This window comes from Hyla sarda, chromosome 3 (genome assembly GCF_029499605.1).
Source record: "Hyla sarda isolate aHylSar1 chromosome 3, aHylSar1.hap1, whole genome shotgun sequence".
Taxonomy (NCBI): domain Eukaryota; kingdom Metazoa; phylum Chordata; class Amphibia; order Anura; family Hylidae; genus Hyla; species Hyla sarda.
Window position 1 is genome coordinate 90,636,529 of NC_079191.1, and position 18,152 is coordinate 90,654,680.

General features: G+C 45.4%; 1 protein-coding gene across 4 annotated transcripts in view; it reads left to right on the forward strand.

The window, feature by feature from the left end:
- Positions 1–18,152, forward strand: part of LOC130361504 (glypican-5-like) — a 352,385-nt gene that overhangs the window by 35,513 nt on the left and 298,720 nt on the right. For all 4 annotated transcript variants that reach the window (XM_056564558.1, XM_056564557.1, XM_056564555.1 and 1 more), the window contains exon 2: positions 7,060–7,221. In XM_056564558.1, the coding sequence (XP_056420533.1) occupies positions 7,060–7,221 (162 nt within the window). The remainder of the gene's footprint in view (positions 1–7,059; positions 7,222–18,152) is intronic.

Sequence of the window (18,152 nt, forward strand, 5' to 3'; positions counted from 1 at the left end):
AATGGCACAGCCTAAAGTTGGTGGCAGCAAAAGGAGACCATACAGTGGCTGAATGGCACCACCTGGAGTTAGCGGCAGCAAGAGGAGGCCATATAGTGGCTGAATGAACCAGCCTGGAGGTGGCAGCAGCATGAGGAGACCATATAGTGGCTGAATGACACAGCCCGGAGTTGGTGACAGCTAGAGGAGACCATATAGTGGCTGAATGACACAGCCTGGAGGTGGCGGAAGCATGAGGAGAACATATGGTGGTAGTATGAGACAGCCTGGAGCTGGCATAAGCATGAGAAGAACATATGGTGGCAGTATGAGACAGCCTGGAGCTGGCAGCAGTATGAGGAGAACACAAGGTGGCAGTATGAGACAGCCTGGAGCTGGCATCTGCATGAAGAGAACATATGGTGGCAATATGAGACAACCTGGAACTGGCAACAGCATGAGGAGAGCATATGGTGGCAGTATGAGACAGCCTGGAGCTGGCATCAGCATGAGGAGAACATATGCTGGCAGTATGAGGCAGCCTGGAGCTGGCAGCAGTATGAGGAGAACATATGGTGGCAGAATGAGATAGCCTGAAGCTGGCATCAGCAGCATCTGGAGTCCTAAAAGTGACCCGGTGGCAATACCAGTACCCGGTGACGGAGATGGGTGAAATTATTATTTTTTTTTTAAAGTCAAACAAATGGAAAGGTGTGCAAAACACTATGTGCCACCTACACCACCAAGTATTGATGTGATGCAAAGACCTCTAAAAGGTGGAAGGGAACAACTTATGGTTCATTGTAACCAGTGGGGGTAAAAACTTCTCCTGTAAGGCCCTACTCTCGAATTATTAATTCCCTTCTTGTCTAATGTTAATCGCCCTAAAAAAAAGGGCACTGCCATTTCCCAGAGTTTTTAGGTGAAAATAGGGAGAGGTTCCTGTGTGGGGCCGTCCTTTTTAAAACGAGTAACACTTTCCTTGAAAAGGTGGAAGGGAACAACATATTGTTCATTGTAGCAGGTGGGGGTAAAAAATCCCCCTCTAGGGCCCTACTCTCACTCCATTAATTCCCTTCTTGGAAATAGGGAGAGGTTCCTGTGTGGGGCTACCCTTTTTAGGGTGAGTAACACTTGCCAAGAAGGGAATCCAGTATGTGAGAGTAAGGCCTTAAAGGGGAAGTTTTTACCCCACTAGTTACAGTGGACCATACGTTGTTCCCTACCACCTTTTAGAGGTCTTTGCATCACATCAATACTTGGTGGTGTAGGTGGCACGTGGTGTTTTTTGCACACGTTTCCATTTGTTTGATTTCGAAAAAATTTTGGGTCCATATATTTTATCCTAAGAAAATAAATGTTTTAGCTAATGCATATCCTCAATACTTGTGGTCTGATGTGGAGGAATGTCTGTAACTGGGGAGCAGCACCTTAAATATGCTTTGCACTATCCATATTTGTAAAGTGTTGGTGTGGCACCATGGTCAATCTACTCTAATGCATCAGGCATTGGTGGGTGGAAATCCTGGCTGATCCATGCCTGATTCATCTTCACAGTCTCTCCATATTTTTTTTTTGTCTGCCCAGAAGTCCAGCGGATCTTCAAGGTATGTTGGCATGGTCATGTCAAGGTATGCCACCACCAGTTGGTTCAGGTCCTGTTCCGGGTCTATCTGCTGCTGTTGAGTTGCCTCACTATGCGGGTGAAGAAAGCTACTTATCAGTGACTGTACACTCAGGCTGCTGCTGATGGAGCTTGTACTGCTTCTGCCACCCCACCCCTCCCCAACAGCCATGGAGTGGAAGGTGAGCACAGAGACCCCCCCCCCCCCCGAGTTAGACCTGCGGGTGGATGGACGATGGCACAGGCATTGGCCAACTGACTACGTAGGATGTTTATGTAGTAGGTCAGTTTGTCCTCCCTCTCAGTGGGTGTAAAAAAGGCCCCCATTTTGTGCTGGTACAAAGGGTCCAGCAAGGTGGAGGGCCAGAAGTTATCCCGCCGTCGTCACTGCGGTCACTACACATGCAATTGAGCATGCATCATGCCATCTGTGACTCGGTGGGACTCCGTGCCTCCATCTCCACTGCATACTGCCACGGTGTGCCTAAACTATGCTCCACTGTGCCCCTCCTTCTCCTCCAGTTCAGCCCCCACAGGGATCATGTGGCTATGAGATGTAGGTGCCAGGTTTCCAGTGTCCTGACCAGCCATCGTTTCCAACACGTGTTGTAGGAAATGAAGCAGTGGAATGACCTTGTTTATCCCGTAATCCTGGCTACTAACTAATAATGTGGCTTCCTCAAAGGGACAGAGCAAACGGCAGGTGTCATGTATGAGCTGCCACTGGTTGACATTGAAGTTCCACAGGGGAGTACCCCTATCCGCTTGGATCTTCAAGAAATCGGTGATGGCTTTCCTCTGTTCGTATAGTCAGTCCAACATATGAAGGGTGAAATTCCAACATGTGGAAACGTCGCAAATCAGACTATATTGGGGAATACCATTCTGACACTGCAGCTCAAGCAGGGTGTGCTTTGCGATGTACGAGTGGCTGAAGTGCATGGAAAGTTTCCTTCCCATTGTTAGGATGTCTTACAAATGGGGGGAACAGTTCAGGAACCACTTGACAACCAGATTAAACACGTGTTCCATGCAGGGCGCGTGGCTCAGGCTTCCTTGTCGCAACGCAGACAAGATGTTCTTTCCGTTGTCGGTCGCAATGGTTCCCATTTCCAGTTTTAGTGGAGTAAGCCATGATTCGATTTCTTGATGAATGACTTTTAGCAGTTCCTCCCCTGTTTACCAAGGCAAACCATGCGAAGAACAGCATGACACCGTCGTGCCCTGCACACATGGTATATTGGTGGGGCACTGAGACTTGTTCGTGCCGTGGAGGCTGAGGACACGGTGGAGGATGAGGGATGATACTGCCTTTTTCTCAAAGAAATGACAGATTGGCACTCTCCACCTCGGCTCGGCACAAGCCAGTTCTCTGAAAGGTGCAGAGTCCACAACTTGAAAAGGGAGGGACTGTAGCACCAGCAACTTGGACAGGAGTACATTCCGCTTCTGCACGGTTGGATGAGTGGGCGCATACTGTTGTCTCTTGGACATGGCTTCGCCGATGGATTGTTGGCGGAATGACTGACTCGAAGTAGGAGGAGCAGGAGCATGAGCATCTGGAGCGACAAAAGATTGGTTTGACACACAGCTCCCTTTGGCTGAGGTGGTGGAGCCTTGGCTGGCTGAAACAGGGAGTCGTGTGCCACTGGGTGATGCAGAAGACCAACCTGCCACCATCTTGCTGGCTCAGCTGCTTCCTCACGGGCAACCTGCAACCCTCTTCTCCTGATAATGATGAAGCCCCTTCTGCACCCGGCTCCCAAGTACGATCAGCTTCATCATTATCGAGTTTCGTCTGCACGTCACTGATGTTCTCCTCAGGTTCCTCAACAGTGTCTGCTTCAGGAGCCTGAACGCTCGCTACATCACCTTGCACGTCACTCTCCTCATCCCTACTTGCTCGCCTAGCGGAGGAAGTGACGGATGTCTCCTCCACTTCTTGGCTGGGCAGTAGCTGCTGGCTGACTGTCCTCTAGTAGATCGTCCTCACTAAATAGTGGAGCTGAACCCACAGCATAGAAAACTTCTGTGGGGGAGGAAACAGCATTGGACAGAGGCAATGGGAGGACAGAGACTGCTCCCAGGCCATGCCAACTGAGGGTTGTGTCTGAGGAACCCACCAACTGTTGACTGGGGGTGTCAGATGTCACTTGTGATGAAGTGTATGACCGTTTTAACCAGTCAACGATGGCAGATCGGTTGCTGGTCGAGACACAACCACTAGCTTATACCGGGAGCTCAGGCTTCTCGCTGCAACTCCTGCTGCCACTTGCCCCTAGTCTGCTGCGACCTCTGACTGCACCTGATGAATTTAGGCCTCAGCCACTTCTCTGTGAAAGTCCTGGCACTTCTCTGCCTTACATACTTAGTGAGTAAATGAGGGGAGGACAATACGCTCCACTATGCTTAAAACAGTATTTGTCTATAACACCAGCAGGTGTGTATTTTGGCAGGCCTTTCACAGTAACTATGCCCATAGGACTTTAACAGGAACAAAATGGTACACCACTTAGATGTACGTATGTGGTATGCACTTATGAGGGGAGTACAATGCGCCCCAGTACGCTTAAAACAGTATTTGTCTACAACACCAGCAGGTGTGTACTTTTGGCTTTCCTTTCAAAGGCCCTTAGGACTTTAACAGGATAAAAATGGTACACCACTTAGATGTACGTATGTGGTATGCACTTATGAGGGGAGGACAATGCGCTCCAGTATGCTAAAAATAGTATCTGTCTACAACACCAGCAGGTATGTACTTTTGGCTGGCCTTTCACAGTAACTATGCCCATAGGACTTAAACAGGAACAAAATGGTACACCACTTAGATGTACGTATGTGGTATGCACTTATGAGGGGAGTACAATGCGCCCCAGTACGCTTAAAACAGTATTTGTCTAGAACAGCAGCAGGTGTGTACTTTTGCCTAGCCTTTCACAGCAATTAGGCCCTTAAGACTTTAAAGGAAATCGGTCACCAGTGTCACCTGCACTAACCTGTCAGTACCGACAGGCAGTGCAGGTGACACTGATGACAACGGTACTCACCTTGTCCCGGCCCATGGCAGGGAACTCCGTTAATCTTCTCCAGTATATTTGCTCCAGGCACCGGCTTGAGGCACAGGTGGAGCTTAATGACGTAACCGCTGCTGTTCCCAGGACCCGGGACCAAGCAGAGAGCAGCAGCGCCTGATTGGCTACTATTAGCTTTTCAGTTGTTGTACAAACCAGTTCTGCAGCACACAGTCATTGTGTACTTGTTACGCCGAGCGCTCCGGGTCCCCGTTCCTCCCCGGAGCGCTCGCCTCATCCTCGTTGCTGCAGCGCCCCGGTCAGATCCACTGACCGGGTGCGCTGCGGTCCCGCCTCCAGCCGGGATGCGATTCGCGATGCGGGTGGCGCCCGCTCGCGATGCGCACCCCGGCCCCCGTACCTGACTCGCTCTCCGTCGGTCCTGTCCCGGCGCGCGCGGCCCCGCTCCCTAGGGCGCGCGCGCGCCGGGTCTCTGCAATTTAAAGGGCCAGTGCACCAATGTTGGTGCCTGGCCCAACCTTCCCAATTACCAATTAGTGTTATCACCTGTGTACTTCCCTATATTACCTCACTTCCCCTGCACTCCCTTGCCGGATCTTGTTGCCTTAGTGCCTAGTGAAAGCGTTCCCTTGTCTGTTCCTAGCCCGTGTTCCTGACCTCCTGCCGTTGCCCCTGACTACGAACCTTGCCGCCTGCCCCCGACCTTCTGCTACGTCCGACTTTGCTTCTGCCTACTCCCTTGTACCTCGCCTATCTTCAGCAGCCAGAGAGGTGAGCCGTTGCTAGTGGATACGACCTGGTCACTACCGCCGCAGCAAGACCATCCCGCTTTGCGGCGGGCTCTGGTGAAAACCAGTAGTGTCTTAGAACCGGTCCACTAGCACGGCCCTCGCTATCCCTCTCTGGCACAGAGGATCCACCTCCTGCCAGCCGGCATCGAGACAGTACTGCACCCAAAATTGCACTTTCTCTCTCAATCTCTCTCCGTTCCCTATCAGTGCTTCTAGGCTGGATTTAGGCTTTAGGTGAATCGCTGCTGTAAAAATGCTTTTCTGTGCAACACACACTGCTCTCTGTCCCTCTCTCTCTGCAATAGAAGGCTGAAGTGACTGGCCGTAAGATGTCTGCCCATTATATATGGCTGTGACATCACAGGGGTGACTGGCTGCTGATAGGCTGCATGCTGCATGTGATTCAGGGTCATCCCGCCGACCCTTGTTCCTGCCTTCCCAGGATTCCTTTCTCCATGTCCTCACATGTGGAGCCGCCATCTTAGATGCCCTGGAGCCTGGACCGCACTAAATGGAGTTTAATGAAGCAATTTGTGCAATCAAATCACGGCGATATTCGCATTCGTTGTGAATCGAATTTCTCCTGAAATTTGGAACGAATTCGGATTAGTCAGATTCAATTTGCTCATCTCTATTTACTATGCATATAAAATTGAGGTTCAAAGTGCACATTGGGATCAAATTGTGTGAATCTACCTTCCCCATCAAGATGACCTCATCAGATGGGGCCCTAACATTAAACAAATTCATGCATTTGGGGCCTTAGGGTGCATGCACACTACGTTTTCACTCTACGGGTGCCGGATCCGGCTTGAGGAGGGGAAAACCGTGCTCTCCCGTACCACAGCCGGACCGATGCCCTAATCCATTGACTATAATGAGCCGACTGGAGTCACCGTTTTACCGGATACGGGTCAAAAATGAGCCAACCAGAGTAAAACGGTGACTCCGGTCGGCTCATTAAAGTCAATGGATTAGGGCGTCGGTCTGCCTGGGGTACGGGAGTGCACGATTTTCCCCTCCCCCTGCCGGATCCGGCACCTGTAGAGGGAAAACGTGGTGTGCATGCACCCTAAGACTTGCAAAAAAATTTCATGGCACATAGGATCCAGTACAGGGATGTAACAAAAGCCACGTAGGTCCCATATTCTGGACCTCTTAAGGCACCCCAACCCCCAACAGTTAGAGGGGGGATATATATATATATATATATATATATATATATATATATGTGTGTGTGTGTGTGTGTATATATATCCAGAAATGCAGACCAGATTGTGATGCCCCCTGATAAAGTGTCACACTTAAAATGAAAATAAATAATAATAATAATAAGTTAATCAAAATCTCTGAAAGCAACCAAACATATAACACACTGCTACACAAATACAGAAGCACACTGTCGATGCCGAGACATATGTGAACACTGACTATATGATTTTTTTGGAACTGCATTACTGCTATATTTACTATACATGTAGAACGGAGACCTGAGGCGAATTGTGACCAATTATGTGAAAAATCTAATCAAATCTGCCTTTCAGATCACTTTTGGGTAAAAAGTATAATGACTAGTACTGGCAGAGTTGTTTGTAATGCTGTTTGTTTTTTTTTGTCTTGTACTTGACAGACTCTGACCTCCAAATCTGTGAACCGAAGGCCCCAACATGTTGCACCAGGAAGATGGAGGAAAGTTACCAGGCTGCAGTGAAGAGAAAGCTGTCTCACAACATTCAAGCCTTGAACTTTGAGCTGAAGTTTATGATTGTCGCACATACATCTGCCGTCCAAGGTGAGAGCTTTGCACGCAATAATTTAGCCATGATACGGAACAGTTCTAGTGTAAACTATCCTAGTTTCTTTTTACATGAGGATCCTGAATAGGGTTGCCATCTTTCTTGTAAAATAATAGCTGCCATGCTAATTTGCATAAATAATTATATATGCGTAACATCACAGGATACACATATGCGGGGGAAATTTTGTCCTATTCTGACCCCATAACCATTTTATTTCTCCTTATACGGGCCTGTATGATGTCTCATTGTTTGTGCCCCAATCTGTAGTTTTTAACAGTACCATTTTTGTTTTGATGTGACTTTTTGATCGCTTTTTTAATTAAATTCGGGAGTTGCAGTAAGTTACTGACTACAACTCCCAGCATGCCCTGATACAGCCTGTGGCTCAGCAGCTGTCCCCAAATGAAAACTACAACTCCCAGCATGTTGGACTACATAGTAGTATATAGTATAGGTGAGTGTTTCCCAACCAGGGTGCCTGTAGCTGTTGCAAAACTACAACTCCCAGCATGCCCGGACAGCCGTTGGCTGTCCGGGCATGCTGGGAGTTGTAGTTTTGCTACAGCTGGAGGCTCTCTTGTTAGGAAACACTGGTATGGCATAATGGTACATTTTGGGAGTTGGAGGATTGGTTGGATAAATACCTGCCATTGCATTGCTGGTATTTTTAATGTAAAAATACCGGCAGGGTAGCCAACATACCGGCTGTGCCGGTAAAAAACCAACCAGGTGGCAACTCTGAGTCCTATCTTTGCTGTCAGTGGTATAGCTGGCTGTGCATGGACAATTACCTTTCATTCATATAATTGGGATGTACGTGAGTGGTCAGTAATATAGAGGAAAAGTAACATATCAAAGCTAAAAAGAACAAAAAAACATAATTTACCTTTTGTGGGTAATATGTGGCGGTACCAATAACAGGGCTATAATACAGTATATAATCGATATAGCTTCATGCTTAATTTATCTGATCAAGTTATAGGACAGTATTATAATAACTCCAGTCATTTCATAATATTATATTGATAACTCAACTATGGGACACCAGTGATGAAGAAAAAGGACCTATCTGTAGACAGCTGTATCAGGGTTCTTGCCTCTTGTCAGTAGACTGCAGGGTGTTGGTTTTCTGGGGCCTTCTAGGCCCATCCGAGGAAAAGCCTTTTAGCCTGGGAACATTGCCTGGCCTGTAAAACTCCCTGTGCCATCTTTGCAGTCTTTCATAGACTGTGCAAAAGGACCACCTTTATCCTACCAACACATCCCCCCATTTTCCCATTGTCCCCCCAAATAACGACATGACAAGTGATAACCTTATTAAGTGGACGTGGGGGTCGGCCACAGCTTTATTATCTCAGCTTACATAACCATGAAATTAACCTCCAACCTCCTGTAGGTTGGTAACCAGAGAGGAAGCGCACTGCCAGCCGCCGGCATTAGCTGATGGGCAACTCAGCCATCCACCTCCGTTACTTAACTAACTGCTCCTGTACCGCCAGCTGTGACTTACAAATGCATGAGAAAAACACCAGAGGCAACTCCTATATCTTCCAGGAAAGAGAACCTGCCACATCAACATCCCAAACAGTAAACATAAGATAATTGACAAAACATAGAAAGAAAAGAAACCAAAGTCTAATACCTCCATCTCCAAAGACTTCACATGTTTCTTTTTTTTTTTTTTTTTTTTTTTTAACAGGGGTAACACCAAAACACAGAAGCCATAACAGCCATAACAGCCATAAGCCAAAAAAGACAAAAAGACAAAAAGCCATAAAAGAGGCGTGAGGGTGGGAACCTCTGCTGAGACCTGGTAAGAGGAAGGGGAGGGGGAAACACTGGGCTCATATGTCCCACATTGCCCACCCCTTCCTGTCCTAATGACCATCCCTGAATTAACCCCTAGCTGGTGTACCTTGGACTCCCCATACTGTAACAGGGGAGAGCGGAAGGGAATGGGGGTTAATTAGCTTTAGGCTGCCTGCAAACCCCTTCTCACAGTCCGTGCCACCTAGCCCTTACACGGCCTGGTGGCACCCAGGGGGGACATTATGTTTTAGGCTTACATTAAAGACTTCTCACCCAGCCAACCTGCACCCCACTCTGTGCTGACGAAGGACAAAAATCCTTCAAAACCTAGCACTTATCCCTCTGGAGGAGAGCTTCTATGCATCATGATAAATTGCAACATACTGGCCCTTATTTACTAAGAGAGTTGTGTAGGTTTCTTTGTGGGTTTTAATTCCCTACAATTTATTTTCCATGGTATTTACTAAGATTTCCCTACATTTTCCACTTTCCCTACATTTTGCTTTTTTTTACACATGCTCTGATCTGTCGGGTTTTCCTCAGCTCAAATCCACCACATTTTCTGTGGAAACCTTAGTAAATATGTTGTTTTTTGGGGAAAATGTCGGGAACACACCCCTTTTTGATTACAATGCCCCCTTTCCCCAACGGACACACCACTTTTCCAGGTTTTCTTAGCAAAATGGAGAGTTAGTCAGGTTTTTTCAATTCTGGCGCAAAATCTGGTGCAAAATCTGGAGCAGACAGAATTTCTGGCGCAATGCGCCAGAATCTGGCACACAACCCGACAACACATGTCGGGTTTGCAATAGTAAATGAGGGCCACTGTATGTAAAACTCCTCCAGGACTCCTGGTCCAGGAGCATAGATGGTAGTCACCATGGAGCCACATAGCAAAACTTGGTAAGGGGCCCCAGTGTAGGATATCATACTTCCTACTACTATCCTACTAAAGCTCATGATATGTTCCCCCTTTTCTTCTGCATTTTCTTTTTTTTTTTAGTAACCTGTCTTCAGTTTTAATCTGCTTCTTTCACCCTCAGGCCATGTTCACAAGGTGTAATTTCCAAGCGAAATTCTGAGGAAAAATTCAGCCAAAATGTACTGCCCATATACTTTTTCTTTATACATTTACACAGCAGAATTTATGATGCGGAAATTCCGCTAAAAATGTAAAGGCCAGTCTTCAAATTTTGCAGAGTTGCAGGTGGAATCCCATTGAACTCAATGCAGCTTGAATTTTGGCAGGACATAGCCTTACTTTCAATCATTCACTATGGTTTCCCACAGGACAAATAAATCTCATCCAGCTTCTGTATTAGTGGACATGAAAATTATAGAGGAGTCTCTCCCACGTAGGGCCCTACTATTCAGGCTTCAGCACAAGGTAAACCATCACGTAGATAAGAAATTATCACTGGATTGTCATGCTACTCATCTATTAACCTAATATATTATTATTATTATTATTATTTTAATAATAAGGAATGAGGATTTAAGTTCCTAGTAGATGAACAAGCATTTGTTTATTCCTAGGGTGATCACTGACTTTATTACACAGGATGACACTGGTCTATTTGGCCAATGTTCACCTCATGTATTAGGACCCTTAGGCTTTTCCACATGAACCTCCTTACAACCCCTCAGATTGTGATAAGACAATGCCTCTAGCTGTCCTTCTCCAAGGTGGTCCCACCTGGCCAATGGTTTTTATACCAATTGTTTTGCTTGCCACTGTGCCAATTGATCCCATGGATTCAGCTTTGCAAAATCTATTCTAGATCTTCTTCACCATTATAGTTTTCAGTCATTGTGAAAGATGACGTTTGTCACGCTCACTTTCATTTCATATTTATTCACATTTTTTGGCTTACTTGAAAACCTTCTTCATTTTTAGAAAGTGTTAATATATAGCAGGCATGTCTGGTTTTGTTTTTACTAAGTAGGATATTTCAGTTACGGAAATTCCATAGCATTGCTTTATTGCCGAGAAAAACTCTATTCAGTAAAACTTCTTTGAGCTGACCATCGCAATTTGCACAAAATTTTCTTTTATGGGATGAACTTCCCAAAATACAAGTTTATAGGATGCAGGTGAACATGTCTAACAAAGTCAGTAAACTTGTAGCACAAGATTGATCATATAAAGCCCAACATCATGTTTTCATTTGTTGAGTTCCTGGTTCCCAGCATGGTGCTCCATCTAACATGATTCTCCCCATCATATTTAGCGCTTCACCCTCCTCTTCTCTGAGAGCCTCCCTCCTCCTCCTTCTTTACCTATGACATTCTCAGGTGCTCCTGCACTCTTATCTCCAATCATGTGGCACAATGCTGGCAGTGTCTCTCCCCTTTTGTTTCTTGCATGTGTCCTTATCCTTCTTGCTCCAGTCTGGCGATGTGGCACAGAGCAGATCTGCATTCAGACATTGCAATGTACATATAAGTCTTATATATTGTATTTTCAAATAGGTTCCCACTCTACAATCTGCTCCACATAGGGGTCCTGTTGGGTTAAGGGTGTGGTGCTATAGAGAGGCAGCTTCCATACACTATAATGGTTTGAATAAAGGGGTGTCTTCTCAAAGCGCTTGTCTTGTCAGGATGTTTATGGTATAGTAATCATAAGTAGATTTTGAATAGAATTTCCGTGTAGGCTTCTTCTGGCCTTTTTTTGTTACCTTATGTTTTTCCCCAGAAATTTGACAGCTGTCCAACTCCCCTCCCCTCATAGAAATATATGTATAAACTGCTGTGCTGAACATTCATTCTATGAAGTTTGGTTGGAAGTTATTGCCCTCAATCACTCGACTTATATGCATGTTCTTTTATTGGTGGGAGGAGGACAGTATGGTTTTCAGACACCTGGTAGCTCATGTACATACTGGTTCCAGAAAGAAGGTGAGAAGTTCAGCTCGCTGACCAGAAAATTAAAACGTAACCTTTACTGTGGACGGTTAAAATCCATGAGGACAAAAAAACCTAAATGATGAATAAAAACATTGCGCCGACGCGTTTCGGGCTGCAGATGAGCCCTTAATCATGGCAGTGCATAAGCGGACAGTGCCCGTTTATATATGAAATACCATATTGAAAACATACCGGAGAACCAATAACCTCGGAGTCCAGCGTCTGACATCAGATCCGGTCCAACAGGCGCGTCACAGCAAAGTAAGAAAACCGTAGTGGATTAATCGCTAGTGACAGCATACCTAAAATGCGGGCCGGCTGACGGCAGTCGTGGACAACGGGAGCAGATAACAATAATTCAAAGTGGATAAAGGTGAATACCATCTGTATATCTAAGCGATTAATCCACTACGATTCTTACTTTGCTGTGACGCGCCTGTTGGACTGGATCTGATGTCAGACGCTGGACTCCGAGGTTATTGGTTCTCCGGTATGTTTTCAATATGGTATTTCATATATAAACGGGCACTGTCCGCTTATGCACTGCCATGATTAAGGGCTCATCTGCAGCCCGAAACGCGTCAGCGCAATGTTTTTATTCATCATTTAGTTTTTTTTGTCCTCATGGATTTTAACCGTCCACAGTAAAGGTTACGTTTTAATTTTCTGGTCAGCGAGCTGAACTTCTCACCTTCTTTCTATATGCCATTAACGGGAAGCGGCCCGTGTGTTCGTGCTCCAGACTGCTCTCTCCCTATGAAGCCCAGGACTGCATTACGGTGTGGTGAGTGAGCTGAGTTGCCCCTTGGCACTTTCTACATTATATACTGGTTCCAGGCTTAGGTTATAGACATCTTTACTCAGAAGCTTGGATCCTGCTATGTTCCAGGAACGTCTACAATTTCCGATCACTCCCCCCATATCCGTATACACAAAGACCCCCCCCCCCCTTCTCAGCACTGGCCAACTTGCACAGCCAGCGTCTTCACTATAAATACGACCAACCCTACCCCCTCTTGTCCCAGACACTCCACTCTCTTCTCACAGGGATTTGCTGACTTTTTGCATAGAGGAACAGCAGGACTCCATCTCTAGTATTTTTCTTATGATGTGAGGACTGACCCTTCTACCTGGAGCATGTGAAATAACTGTGTGCATGCTTCAGGCCCAGGTAATGCTATAAGGTTTTATCCATGTCAATGAAATGGGAGTCTCTCTCATCGTTACTCAAAGTTCTCCAGGTATCTTAACCTGACACTACTAAATCCTTTTTCATGAACCTATTGCAACGGGGCACACTTTTCTCAAGTCATCTCTGTTTCTGTAGAACAGGAGCCAAGGCAAATTTCCTAAAAACAAAAAAAAAATGCATTAACAACCATGGCATCAATTCAGACATTTGTTTCATTATTGAATAGTCCCAGTAAACATACACATTATTTTGGGAACATTGCACATTAAATAGGCCTTGTCAGGAGCTCCCCTGCATGTCTTATTCACACTTGTGCTTCTTAGAAGTGTAGGAGGCTCCTCGGACTTGTTAACCCCTTAAGGACTCAGCCCATTTTGGCCTTAAGGACTCAGACAATTTAATTTTTACGTTTTCATTTTTTCCTCCTCGCCTTCTAAAAATCATAACTCTTTTATATTTTCATCCACAGACTAGTATGAGGGCTTGTTTTTTGCGCGACCAGTTGTCCTTTGTAATGACATAACTCATTATATCATAAAATGTATGGCGCAACCAAAAAACACTATTTTTGTGAGGAAATTAAAACGAAAAACGCAATTTTGCTAATTTTGGAAGGTTTCGTTTTCACGCCGTACAATTTATGGTAAAAATGACATGTGTTCTTTATTCTGAGGGTCAATACGATTAAAATGATACCCATTATTATATACTTTTCTATTATTGTTGCGCTTAAAAAAAATCACAAACTTTTTAACCAAATTAGTATATTTATAATCCCTTTATTTTGATGACCTCTAACTTTTTTTATTTTTCCGCATAAGCGGCGGTATGTGGGCTCATTTTTTGCGCCATGATCTGTTCTTTTTTTTGATACCACATTTGCATATAAAAAACTTTTAATACATTTTTTATAATTTTTTTTTATAAAATGTATTAAAAAAGTAGCAATTTTGGACTTTTTTTTTTTCGTTCACGCCGTTCACCGTACGGGATCATTAACATTTTATTTTAATAGTTGGGACATTTACGCACGCGGCGATACCAAATATGTCTATAAAATTTATTTTTTATGCTTTTTGGGGGTAAAATTGGAAAAAACGGACGTTTTACTTTTTTATTGGGGGAGGGGATTTTTCACTTTTTTTTTACTTTTACATTTTTTTTACATTTTTTTTTACACTTGAATAGTCCCCATAGGGGACTATTCATAGCAATACCATGATTGCTAATACTGATCTGTTCTATGTCCTATACATAGAACAGATCAGTGTTATCGGCGATCTTCTGCTCTGGTCTACTCGATCTCAGACCAGAGCAGGAGACGCCGGGAGCCGGACAGAGGAAGGTGAGGGGACCTCCGTGCGGCGTTCTGAATGATCGGATCCCCGCAGCAGCGCTGTGGGCGATCCGATCATTCATTCAAATCGCGCACTGCCGCATATGCCGGGATCTGTATTGATCCCGGCACCTGAGGGGTTAATGGCGGACGCCCGGGAGATCGCGGGCGTCGGCCATTGCCGGTGGGTCCCTGGCTGCAATCAGCAGCCGGGATCAGCCATGCATGACACGGGCATCGCTCCGATGCCCGCGGTTATGCACAGGACGTAAATGTACGTCCTGGTGCGTTAAGTATCACCGCACCAGGACGTACATTTACGTCCTGCGTCCTTAAGGGGTTAAAGGGGTATTCCCGTGGAAAACTTTTTTTTTTTTTTTAAATCAACTGGTACCAGAAAGTTAAACAGATTTTTAAATTACTTCAATTAAAAAAGCTTAATCCCTCCAGTATTTTTAGGGACTATATACTACAGAGGAAATGCTTTTCTTTTTGGATTTCTCTGATGTCACGACCACAGTGCTCTCTGCTGACCTCTGCTGTCCATTTTAGGAACTGTTCAGAGCAGCATATGTTTGCTATGGGGATTTTCTCCTGCTCTGGACAGTTCCAAAAATGGACAGCATAGGTCAGCAGAGAGCACTGTGGTCGTGACATCTGAGAAATCCCAAAAGAAAAACATGTCCTTTGTAGTAAAAAGTACTGGAAGGATTAAGGTTTTTTAATAGAAGTAATTTACAAATCTGTTTAACTTTCTGGGACATGTTGTTTAAAAAAAAAAAAGTTTTCTACGGGAATACCCCTTTAAGGATTAATGAAACATTTTTATTTTCCCAAGAGCTTTTTTCCATTGAAAATTGCATTGTGATTTTGGTGTATATAAAGGGGATGCCACTCTTATGATAGCATTGCAGTAAATAAGCCATACTTGTTAAAGGGGTACTCCACTGCTCAGCGTTTGGAACAAACCGTTACTGGCGCCCAGAGCTTGTGACGTCATAGCCCGCCCCCTCATGATGTCCCACCCCGCCCCCTCAACGCAAGTCTATGGGAAGGGGCGTGACGCTGCCACGCCCCCTCCCATAGACTTGCATTGAGGGGGCAGGCGTGAAGTCATGAGATGGGCGGGGTTATGACATCACAAGCTTTCGTCGTTGGCTCCAACGTTCAGAACAATTTGTTCCAAACGCTGAGTAGTGGAGAACCCCTTTAAGTAAAAAACCTCAGCTTGTGAAAGAATATTCTTCTCTATGTCGTGTAGGATATCATTTTGAACTATAAGAGTATATTAGTTGTATTAGCACCAGGGTCCTTGTGCCTTAGGTGGGCTCTCAGAAATAGACACCGGTATTATCAATGACACATGCTAGGTGGGGTGCCCTGTTACAGATTGTGCAATAGTTATTTTTCTGGTTTGGAGTCAGAAACAATAACATGTTATCAGGCACCTGGTATCCCTTAGCTCAAAACAGCTTAACTAGGTAAGGCCAGGATATGGATGGACTATATGTGTGTAGTAACGGGGTGTGATGAGGGCAGATGTTGTTACCCTAGGGGCAGATGGAATTAACCCCTTGTAATCGTGACGCCAGGGCGTGATTTAGCCTCGATACCACCCCTAGGTATACCTCTGGATACTGGGCTAGGCACGGGGGGCAATAATGACTCCGACACCAAGTTACGGATAATGGTAGCCTTACTGAGGGTAGACAGATGGTGAAGTCTATACAGTTCAGCCAGGGCCCACGGAGGTGACCAGTGACTCAGAAACCTTAAGGGCTTGCTGCGTAGGACTGGACAATTTAATGCAGGCCACGCTGACTTGACAGTTGCTGACAGGGACTGACTTGACTGACAACTGACAAAGCTATGAGTAGCCTCTTTGCAATTGACTGTGGCTGCACACTTGACTTGAGGCCTCTAATGGACACACACCTAGATTCGACTTGACTGGACCTCAGCAACAAGAGCTCTAAGCTCCAAAAGAGTGATCTGTCTCACCTCAGGGCTTATAAGGGGGAGACTAGCACGGAGCCCATAGGTCACCCCTGGGATCACCTGGTCACTGGTACCTCCTGGGTAACAATCAAGGGGGAAACAAGTACAAGGGGCCCAGGGGACACTGAAGGGAGGCTGCTGGACAGGGCAGCAAGAGTACGGGGTAACACCTCCCGTACTGGGCCACCACATCTGCATTGGATATGTCAGCACACCAGCAGAACAGTATACCGGCATGTACTGCAGCATATCCAGCCATGCTCTTTCACTTCAGTGGCCCGAACATAGTCTACTATTGACTACATCCAGTTCATTCCTGCATGTATGCTGTAATTTTGTTGGAGTCCTACAAAACATTAGTACATGCTTAGAAATAGTAGAATATGTTCGATCCATTAAAATAAATGACCTCCTTTCAGATATGTGAGCAATAATAAATGTGAACATAAGCCAAAATAAAGTATACCCTGCTGAATATCTTTATTACTTGATACCTTTCCACAAACAACAAAAAACGTGGTCTCAAATGGCTGGAGGTGCTCAACCCCAAATGCGGCTGTGCATTTATACCGGGGGAGCAGATCCTGCCCTTGTGGTCTGTTGCTAGGGGCGATCCCCAGCATAAAAATGCATACAATGGAGGATGCCTGCAGCAGACTACAAGTGCCACAATAGAATCCTACACCAGATAAGCGGTGTGGATGTGTAACAATAATACAATACAGGAATGTGGGTGCACTACTGTGGTAGATGTATACAATGACATTGGCTATCCCTCAAAACTGATGTTAAAATTGAGACATTCGCCAGTGTATCCTTATATGAAGGACACACCAGAGCCCGCACACCAACGCCAAGGTTTCTCAAAATGGCGCGGGACCTAACGCTAGTCCTACCTGTGCTTGATAAGCAAAACAGGGGCCAGTGGGCAATTACGGCAGCATTCTGTCGACTCACAACCTCCTCCCAGATACCCTCCAGCGTGACTGAGCACACATACAATGGGAGGAGGGAGGCAAGCTGCAAGCCCCACCTGAGTTGGCTAATATGGGTGCCTGGCCTCACAGGTGCTACCTTAATGCTGCCTTGAAGATATTCAAGGCGCATTAATTTTGGAGTTTACACACCTCCAAGTATAAAATTTAAACAAACAACAAAACACGTGGTCTCAAATGGCTGGAGGTGCTCAACCTTTCCACTAATAAAAATGCAGTTGCCTACAATATAATACAGTAATGGACACCAAGGTCCACAACTCTGACAGAACTAAAAGGACATTCTTTTGGCCTCTATGGTTATATTTGATGCCTGTATATGAAACATGTTAAAATAATGTGATGTGAACAGAGTCTTACTTGCCTTCTAGCTCACAGGGAGCAAACAAAGAAAGAATCATGAAAAATGCATATGTCTCCTCACTCCAATATATGGTCTACCTGGAAGCTATGCGGATGAACGCAGAAGCTCCTTGTAGAATAACAATAAAAGGCCACATCTTGCTTCACTTATAGATTATTGCTGACATATAAACCTTATGCGATTGGAAACATACCTCCAGGCAAGACTGAACATGTTGTTTATGACTCTGTAGCCACTGCATGCCTCCATTGGATCTGTTCATGCTGTAGACTTCTGCCTTCATTATCAGATACAAAAAGGAGCTACTTTCTGTCAGCCAT